General features: G+C 47.0%; 1 protein-coding gene across 4 annotated transcripts in view; it reads left to right on the top strand.

The window, feature by feature from the left end:
- The first annotated feature begins 347 nt into the window (after positions 1-347).
- NPNT (nephronectin) overlaps positions 348-10,167 on the top strand; it is an 86,674-nt gene continuing 76,854 nt past the window's right edge. The window contains exons 1-2 of one of the 4 annotated variants that reach the window (XM_079766261.1): positions 348-983; positions 3,101-3,201. In XM_079766261.1, coding sequence (XP_079622387.1) covers positions 913-983; positions 3,101-3,201 — 172 coding nt within the window. In that variant the 5' untranslated portion in view covers positions 348-912. The remainder of the gene's footprint in view (positions 984-3,100; positions 3,202-10,167) is intronic. The other 3 variants (XM_079766262.1, XM_079766263.1, XM_079766264.1) reach the window with 3 other exon arrangements.

Below are 10,167 nucleotides of genomic sequence, written 5' to 3'. Positions count from 1 at the left end.
ATGCATTTTACTCTGCCACAGCGGAGCAGTGATTGATTAAAATGGTTTCTCAATGATCGCTTCAGGATCAGGCACCACAAGACTGCCAAGGAGTAAGCGCCTTCCCTCTGGCGGGCACATGGCCCTGGAGGGGCAGCCATCGCTGTCCTTCTAATGCGCTCGGAGTTGAGCTGGCAGAGGTAGAAAGTCTACACGTTTCTTCTTCAAAACCCGACTGGAGAGCCAAACATTTCCTTCGGTTGGTTACAAAATGAAAAATATGCCTTTGCCAACTATGTGGGAGAAGCAAACCCCAGGAGTTTGCCTTTGCTAATTTGTCCAAGTCGTGCTGTGGTTTCACCAAACGCAGACGGTGCTCGGCTCCAGCCCCGTCCACCTCCCCGCTCCCTGACTTCTCGGCCGTCGGGGGAAAGCTAGGGCTCTCCCCTGCGGCCGCCACCTGCTTGGGCGGGACACGCCGAGGGCGCGCCGCCGCCCGGGCCCCTTCCCTCCTGAGCGCCCTGCTTTCCCGGTCCAGGCCGGGCGCGCAGCGTTCCTCCCCGCCTGGCGTTCGCCCCGCTTGGCCGGCCCCCAAGAGACGCTGCCTTCCCGAGCGCCCCCGCCCGCCGGCTTCCCGCGGCGGGGCCGGGAGCCCTCACCCCTCGCCGGGGGCCGTAAGGGCGGCGAGTGGAGCGCACGCGCGCCCCCCGCCCCTCCCCGCAGGCGGCGCGGCTCCCCCGGCAGCGCCTCCCTCGCGGGGAGGGAGCCGGAGGGGCTCCGGGCGCCGCGCGGCAGACCTACTCCGGCAGCGCGCCGCGCCGCTCTCCTCCCGGGGCGGCAGCAGCTCGGCGGCGAGGAGGCGAGCGTCCCCCTTTCCCAGGCACCGACCACCCCAACCTGGTTCCCGCGCGCCGCGCCGGGCCCGCCGCCGACATGGGTCTCTTCCTGGCGCTCGTGCTCGGGTCCGCTCTCTACCTGCCGGCGGCCGCCGAATTCGACGGGAGGTGAGTTGGCCCCCGGGCGACCTCCCCTCCGCCTCCTTTCCCACGCTGATCCCCCCCGGCCCCGCGGTCCCCTCTCCCGGCGCGGTGGCGCGGTCCCGGAGGCGTCTGTCTGTCCAGAAGCTGGGCCACCGCATCCCCTCGGCTGGAAGAGAACCGTCGAGCCGCTCTCTCCACCGGGAGGGATCCAGCCGCGCCGACAGGCTCGGGGATCCGGGCTGGGGAGGAAGGGAGGCTCGAGCCCGACATCTCGCTTCTGAGGGTGCCCCTCCGCCGCGGAGAGGAGGTGACGCGCGGGACATCCCTTGGTCGGGAGTCTCTGGCTCTTGCTTTAGAAGGCTGTTCGGTGGGGAAACTTCCCGGGGGCCGGGGCCAAATCCGGGCTTGGAGAGGTCAGGGCCGCTCACATCAAGGCTGGCGGCAAGGGAGCCACTGCGTTTCCAGGGGGGACCTGTTTGCCTTCCCACTTGGGTTTCTAGGGCTCAAAATAAGGACTGAGGTGGGGGGACGCTTCGCGCGCACACACAGCCGCGGAGACCCGGGGCGAGCCTGACTCCGGCGTGCTCTGACAGGTCCCGACAACCAGACTCCGTCTCCGCTGTCACTCAGCCCTTCCTCCCGCCGGGGGTGCGGCACCCTCTCCCCGGCCGCCGCGGGGTGCGCTGCGCGCGCGCGTGTGTGTGTCGGGAGGGCGTGCACGGTTACCCCACCTCCGTGAAGTGTGTGTGTGTGTGTGTGTCTGTCTTGGGAGGGCGTGCACGGTTACCCCACCTCCGTGCAGTTACACACCAGACTCGCCCAAGCGCAGATCGCTGCTGCTCCCGCAGACCGAGAGCCTCACCTGGGCCACATTGCTTTCCAGCGGCTCTCTTTCGGCGCCCCCCACCCGCCAATCACCTCCCTGGGCTGCCCTGAAGGCTGCCGCACCTGTTTTACTTGCAATCTTGGAACCAATCAATTCCACGATTGATTGGCTTTCGTGTACCTGGAGGGGAACGGAAGGGAACCAGTGGAGCGCAACCGCTTGTTTACCACCTGGTCGGTGGAAAGAGAAAGTTCGGGGTTATTTTGTATTATGTGCTATGGGGGCGGGGGGGGGGGGGGTAAAGGAAAAGAAAAGGCTAATAAAAAACGCGGGTAGGGGCCAGAGTATTTTATTTTTTTAAATCAGTTCTTTGCCCACATTCGGGTATGTTGTGCCTTTCTTGCAGACTCATTTGTAACAAGAAGTGCATCACATGAGTAAGGGTAAGATGATAATGTAGTTTATAAAGATGTCTAAAACAGCCAGTGAAAATATTGATCCTCCTGGGGGGCAGGGGGGAGTCATTGTTTCCAAACAAGGAAACAATTCACCAAAGAAGGTGCCAAAGTGGAATCTGGTGGATAAATCAGTATCCTGAAATGGAATACTTTCTTTAGTCCTTACCTTAGAGAGGAAGATAATAGCACGAGTTGTTGATGCAGGAAAGTTTCACACCACAAGAACAGTTGAGATGTTAGCTGCACTTTCAGCTCCCGTGGTTTGATTTAGACTTCTTTTTCTACTACGTTTTTTTTTTTTTTCTGGGAACTTTTTCTGCCCAAGAGTCCTATCTCGCAAAGAGTTCTGTTTGATTTTGTGGACGCTTCCTCCCTCTCTCTGCCCCTTCCCACATCTCCCTTTTATATAAGGCAGAAATTGTTTTCTTTCCACTTTGACATGTCTTAATACTTTTCAGTTTATGATGAATCAGTCAGAACCGTGCCCCCCCCCCCCCCCATAGGTGTGGGTCTGTGAGGGATCTGTTTTATTTCAAGCTTCAGAAACCACCCTGAGAGTGGCAGCCTTGAGAAACCTTGGTTTTAGCTGGTGCTATTTCCATTTAAGAAAGGATCTTCGCCTCCCTTTCCCCCCTACTCTTGTGTGTTGTGTGTGTGTTTAACTGTCTGAAGTTTGAAATTACTTCATTGCAGAACTATTCCCCTGAAGGTGTTTTAATCCTTAAATTCTGCAAGAATGAAGGAGTTCGTGTGTGCGTGTGATTTAATTATTTTCTAACATAATGACAAAATAAATTTGAAATTATTTTTTAATTTCAAAAGTGTCTTTATTTATTTTGAATCTTTTTGTTCGATAGGTGGCCCAGGCAAATAGTGTCGTCAATTGGCCTGTGTCGTTATGGTGGGAGGATTGACTGCTGCTGGGGCTGGGCCCGCCAGTCCTGGGGACACTGTCAGCGTGAGTATCATCACCCGGGGACTTCAGCTCCCTAGGAGGGGGGCTCTCCACCCTCATTCCAGGCTTCACGCTGCACACCAGAGGGCTCATGACAAGCAGCACTTGCTGGTAGGGTTCTGACATGGGAGTGTTCAGTTACTGTCCCAGGCTCTGCCGCTTTCCAACCTGAGCCATCTGCTGTAAGGAGCCAGTTTGGTTACTCACAGGATGCTCACTTCAGCATTGGTCCCCGGTCTCTCCTGCTTCAGTTTTCTTTTCTTTGCTGCAGGCTCTGAGATGGGGGTAAGATAATGAGTCTAGACTGTATTTACACTAAATAAACTTAAGGTATAAAATCCTTACCATAGCTGTTGTGTAAAGAGGCCTCTTTTTTTGAAGTGAGGTTGTAGTGACTGTTGACTGTGTTCTAAATGGACCACCCAGTATAATCAAATGATACCTCTGAAAAAGGCATCATTTTTAACTTCTTTAAGTAATCATGTAATAAGTGTCAAGTCAAAAACACTAATTTTTACCTTTTCCTTGATCACAAATGAATGTTTTTTTTAAAAAAATATTTTTATTGATTTCATAGAGGAAAGGAAAGGGAGAGAGAGATAGGAACATCATTGATCAGCTGCCTCCTGCACACCCGCTACTGGGGACTGAGCCCACAACCCAGGCATGTGCTCTTGACTGAATCAAACCCAGGACCCTTCAGTCCACAGGCCGACACTCTATCCACTGAACCAAACCAGCTAGGGCACAAATGGATATTTTTATGGTAAAAATCAAAGCTACATCACAAAAGTTGGAGAAATTTGTTCCCAGTATTTCATCTGGTTTTCAAAATTATATCTCACGCCCTTCAGAAAAAAACAACAAACCCCCCCCCCTAAAAAAAAACACAAAACAAAAAAAAAACAACAACAACACACACAAAAAAAACACCCACAAATAATTAAGTAAATTTCAGGGACATCTTTAGAGTACTAGGTGGGCAGGTCTGTTGAGATGATGGGGACAAAAGTGGGTTCTATATATCCCAGTGTTTTACTGCTAATAAGAAAGGGCCTTAGAGGAATAGAGAAGGGTAGTTAACAAAAGCTGGAGCTGGAAGGGGAGGAGCCTGCCTTAGGAACGTGTTGGTAATGTGAGGAGTAAGTTTAAGTTCACTTTAAGCAAATTAAATGTACTTTAAGTAAATTAAAGTTAGGTGTTCCCTTGGCAGTTTCAGTCTTTGAGAAGTGCATGTGATGTCTATCCTGAACTCTCTGAAGGAGGGAGAGGGACAGTCACAGGATGACTCTCTATAATTGCATGCACAGGCTGGCATCTCTGTTTAGGGATGGAAAGGTAAACGGGACTAATGTTTGTCTACCTGCTATCTGCAAGCCGCTGGGCCAGACTTTTTGCACAGCTGGGCCGTTACATTCTATTATAAAGGGAGATGCTGGTAACTCCAGTTTCCAGTAAATAAAAGAACTAGGCAAAGCTGTCGTGCGTCCTCCCCTCGCCCCCCCCCCCCCCCACCGCCCCCTCCGTACTGCTTATTCTACTCAACATTGTTTTTTAAGGGAAGATGGTCATAAAGAAGAATGGTAGCTGGTGGAATATAGTCTTCTGCCAGTTTTACCTCCTTTAGAAGTATTTGCACAGCTGGAGGCCACAGGTGTGGAATTTGAAGAGCAATTAGGCTTTGAAAGTCAAAAAGAGAAGAGTGTACCTTTTTCACAGGCACCTTTCCCAAATGAAAAATGAGTAGTTTCTTTGCCAGAATGGAGATAGTTTCCTCCTCCTTTGCTGCCTTAATTTGCAGGACGCCCCCAAAGGAAATGCTGAAGTGGTTTGGGGAGTGCACAGCCGCCCGCACCCCCCCCCCCCCCCGCCCCCAGCCCCGCCTAGGACAAGGCTGCGCTGGCAGGAGGCCCTGAGCACAGTGGAGTGACCTTCCCTGAAGGCAGAGTGCCAAGCAATGGGCAGAGGCGGAGGAGGGCAGAGCACTCTGCCAGATGCGATAAGAGAATTCCGAGGAGAAAACGCTTCTGTCTCTTAGAGGTATTCCCCAGAAAGAACCCTGAGGAGCTGTGCTCTGTCTCTTAGCCATGTGGTTAAATTTTCCCTGGTCTGCGCCAGCTTGGTGATTCTGAAGTTGAATGCGCGTAAAGGCCTTTCAAAATTTCAGTGGCATTACAAAATGTAAACCTGCTAAGAGTTGCTTTTTTTGCACAGTAGCTTTCCCAACAAATACAGGGTGCTATTTTATTATTTTCTGTGCCTTCATTTTATTTCCAAAAAGTGAAAGTGGTCAAATACTGCATTTGGTAGTATTTACCTTTTTCTTATTTTCCTCAAGAATCTGAGAAAGCTGCAACATGGCATGAGTTTAAATATTGAAATGATAATGTTATAAAATCTGTAAGATGATCCTGCACAAACCATACTTCCTCTTAATTTAGATTTGGTGAAAGTTCAAGAGGCAGAATAATGAAGGGGAACATGGACTCTGGAGCATGACTGCCTGGGTTCCAATTAGTTCTGCCTCTTAGGAGCTGTGTGACCTTGAGCAACTCATTCAATCTCTCTGTGCTTTATTCTCCCCATCTCTAGAATGGACGGAAATAGTATAGTACCTCATAGGTATACCTCTTAGATATAACCAGAACAGAGAGCGTAAAAAAGTTATTATTTGTAAAGCACTTACAACTGCTGCTAGCACAGAGTAAATACTATAGCTGTGTTTGGTGAACTTAAAGAAATGTAAAGGAATATTGCCATTGAAACAGTGTTGTGGGATGGGACGTCCCCATGCTAGCTGATTCTTTGTTCTCGAGGCGTGATGGATGTATGTTGCATTTTTACTGCCAAAATAAAAAATGGTTCCAAGGTTCTCTGTTGCAATAAAATAAAATGCCTTTAAATTAAAAAGGGCCAGATGGATCTTTACCATTAATACTGGAGATGGCAAAGTGGTAAAAATGAGTTCAAAGATGGATGTTCCCTTGTGTGCGTGTTTTATTTTCCCAGAATCTCAGATGGTCCAGATGACTCTTGTCAGTTCAGAGAACCCGCTGTCTTTGTTTTGCTGTAAACAGGTAGAGGAATGCAGGGGTGAGAGGTCAGCTCAAAGTGGGAAGAACTGCCCCCAAAGAGGCTTGTTAGGGACACATGGAAAACTCTGATTAGTTTTTACAGCAAGTTTTTGTGAAATTTAAACCTTTGTCACTATATTTATTCAAGGAAAATGCCTTGCTATTCTTTAACAGTTACATCTGGTAATGGATTACCTATAAAAATTCCAAGAAGCTTCTGGGAAATTAACATGAAACATGTTTTTGCCTTTCTGACCCTTGGATAATCTCAGCGTTCTTTCTCATAGGAGCCCTTCCTTATCAAAGGTGCCCTGGTTCTCGCTTTTTTTTTTTTCTGAATAATTCACTTGGCATTTTCCTTCAGATCAGCACAGCAACACAAAGGGAAGCTATTCCCACCTACACCCAGAACCTCCCAATTTATCCCTGAGAAGCTGTGTCTGTAAGCTGGGGAGGCCGTTCCCTCATGCTGAGTATTTATCAGATCTCGTGCCCTAGTCCTTGTTTACTTCTCTTGGTTGGGCAATGTGAGATGTTTTAACTCAGTATTCCTGGGGCCAAATATGTGTATTTCCACAGAACATGATGCATTTCATTTCCGCTGCCTTCCCCCTTGTCATGGACTTGTGTGGAGAGGCCAAGAGCACTGCTGGCCCTAGCCTTGCTCAGCCTCCGCGCTTGGCTCACCGTGTCTAGCCACAAAGCCACAGTTAGCCAGATCCCCATCCTTCCCTCTGGGACTGAGGAAGGAAGGATCAGAGATGCTTCCGGGACAGACATAGGAGCTGTCCTCCTGCTTCCTGCCCGTGCCACCAGCACTCCGTCCCAACATTCCCGCCAGCTGGGAAAGCAGGACCTATTTCAGAAATGGGCAGGTTCTGTTTTCGTAGTTCCTCTTGTAGAGGCCATACTCTTGCTTTCTTTCTGCCCTTTGGTTCTTTGTTTTGTATTCTTCACTCATAAGCAAATCTCTACGTGGTGAGAATTCAAAATTTGTTTTTTTCTATTTGCCTTGGGCTTTATTGACTATTGATGTGGCTGTTTATTGTACAGTGAAATTTTCTGAACATGTTCATAACACTAACACACTGATGGTTACATATTTACAGCACACGGCCCCTAATCACTCACAAAACATTTGTTTCTTGCTCTATAATTATTCTGTTCCTTAACTTTTCCATCATACTAATGGCACAATTCATTTGAATTATTTTAACAATTTCTTTACTCCTACCAAGTGGAGATCTCTGTAATGAAGATTTCTCGGGGTTTGTATATTTTATTTTTTTTTAAAAAAACTTTATTGTTGAAAGTATTACATATGCCCCCTTGCCTCCCCTCCATTGACCTTTTCTAACTATATTTTATTTGACAAAGCTGTGTATGCCTTGGAAGCAATTCTTAAGTAAAAGCACTAGACAAATGGGGACAACTGAGGCCAGTCCTGGCTTTTATACCTGACCAGAGGCCTGACGCACGAAATTCGTGCAAGGGGCTCGGCCCTCGCAGCCCCGGCTTCGTCTGGAAGGTCGTCCGGAAGTTCCTTCAGCTGTCCAGACTAATCAGCATATTACGCTTTTATTATTATAGATTACCTGTTTACATTTCTCAGCTGCAGTTTTCTTATTCTTCGAGCAGATTTCTATGACTCCATAATGTAGAAAAGAGTATATAGGCTCTGTTTCTAATTTATATGGTTGTCTGTTTACTTGTAGATTTGGCTGTATATGTGGCTTTGACAATAGCGGTTCTGTTGAAAGTGCTTTACAGAGGAGTGAAGAAAAACTCAAAATACAACTAGTTCCACGCTTCAATAAAGCTATTCAGTTTCTGAGTTCTTTGGCTGTCAGTGGGCAATTTGTGGTTTCTGAAGGGAATTATGTGAATTGGGGTGGTTTTGCATCATTATTACTTAATACCAGATAAAACGCAGATGTTTTATGTTTCTCTGGAGATTTTAGAAATATATAACACCTAGCCCTGCCGGTGTGGCTCAGTGGTTGAGAGTTGTCCCATGCACCAAGAGATTGCAGGTTTGATTCCTGGTCAAGGCACATGCCTGGGTTTTGGGCTCAATTCCTGGTGTGGGGTGTGCAGGAGGCAGCCGATCAATGGTTCTCTCATTGATGTTTCTTTCTCTCTAAAATCAATAAAAACACATATATATTTTTCTTTTTTTTAAAGATATAACACCTACACCTAGAGTTTGACTCTGCTTTATTTGCTTTAAATCTCATTTTCTCCTTCCTCTCACTGAAGTTAATAAGGCTACAACTGTACAATTTTTTTTTATCAATAATAGATAAACTTATAGGTTAGTTCAAAGTAGGGACTGAGAGACAGTAATTCATTCTGAAGCTATTTTGGGGTTGTCATATAATTTCAGTTGGATGATCCATGTTATTGGCTAATGATTGTGGAGTACTGGAAAGAATGATGAGCAAATTGTTGAATTCTTTCTGTATTTCAAATGAAAAAGTTATTAGTTTAAAGCAGAGAATTTTGATTAAGAAAATGAAATGTTTAAATTTCATGTTTAATTCCTTACTTGTATCTGGGCTTAGTAACTTGGCCTTGTCAGTGGAACATTTATTAATTTTTGCTTCCTATACTGGCAATTGATTTCCTACCCCTAGTCACAAAATTGATTATTTATATTTTGAACATTTTATTTAACATAATCAAGAGTAAATAAGAAATGTTGGAATCTGCTTTGAAGGCCATACACAGTGTTCCCCATCAAAGTGGTTATTTCTAGTGAATTGCTTTCCATTTGTAGTTGACAACTGTGAACTATGGCAACCTCCATTGAACATGAATTAGCATTTTATAGATGAAGCTTTTAAAAATATTTGTATTGATTTCAGAGAGGAGGGGAGAAAGAGAGATAGAAACATCAATGATAGGAGAGAATCATTGATTGGCTGCCTCCTGCAATAGATGAAACTTTTTTATACCTGTACAATCATATGGACTCCAGGAGTAACTGGGAGTCTCAAGGTGGGTTGTGCTGCCCAGAGCAATGTTGAAGACAGCGAAAGGCCACCTTAATGCAGCCAGGCAGGCTTTGCTGCCTTAATGTTAACCAGCTTCCTCCTCTAGTTTTGGGGTAAGAATGTAGAACCTGCCCTTCCCCCTTTTTAGGTAGGCATAAAAGTAAAGCGGTATACAATCACATTACTACTAGAGGCCTGGTGCACAAAATTCAAAATTCATGCACTCGGGGGGAGGGGGGTGTCCCTCAGCTGAGGGACCTCACCAGTGCACAATTGGGGCCAGGGAGGGACATGGGAGAGCTACAGGGCATGTCCAGTCCATCTTGCTCAGTCCCGATTGGCCGGACCCCAGCAGCAAGCTAACCTACCGGTCAGAGTGTCTGCCCCTGGTGGTCAGTACACATCATAGCGACTGGTCAATCTATGGACTATCTGCCCCTTGGTGGTCAGTGCACGTCATAGCGACTGGTCGGCCTGTGGACTGTCTGCCCCCTGGTGGTCAGTGCACATCATAGCGAGAGGTTGAGCGGCCTTAGCATATCATTAGCATATTACACTTTGTCTGGTTTAACAGACAACTGGACACTTAGCATATTAGACTTTTATTATATAGGATTTTCAGCACTAAACCTGAATCTCCAAATCCTTAACCCTTTGCACTCGCTTGCTTTTTTCTCTATTCCTTTATTCTAATGCTAACTGTGTCGAGTCACACTCGACATACGAGTGCAAAAAGTTAAGAAGTGAAGTTTGGGTGTGGTTGTTTTTTTTTTCAGTTCAATTCAGTAATTCTTTTCCCTCCAGTTTTATTGAAATGTAATTGACATACAGCACTGTAGAAGTTTAAGGTATACAACATAATGATTTGAATTATATATATATTGAGAAATGACTACCAC

The sequence above is a fragment of the Cnephaeus nilssonii genome, assembly GCF_951640355.1.
Source record: "Cnephaeus nilssonii genome assembly, chromosome: 1".
NCBI classification, from domain to species: Eukaryota; Metazoa; Chordata; class Mammalia; order Chiroptera; family Vespertilionidae; genus Cnephaeus; species Cnephaeus nilssonii.
The sequence above is the reverse complement of the archived record's forward strand: the minus strand, read 5'-3'. Positions and strand labels throughout refer to the sequence as shown.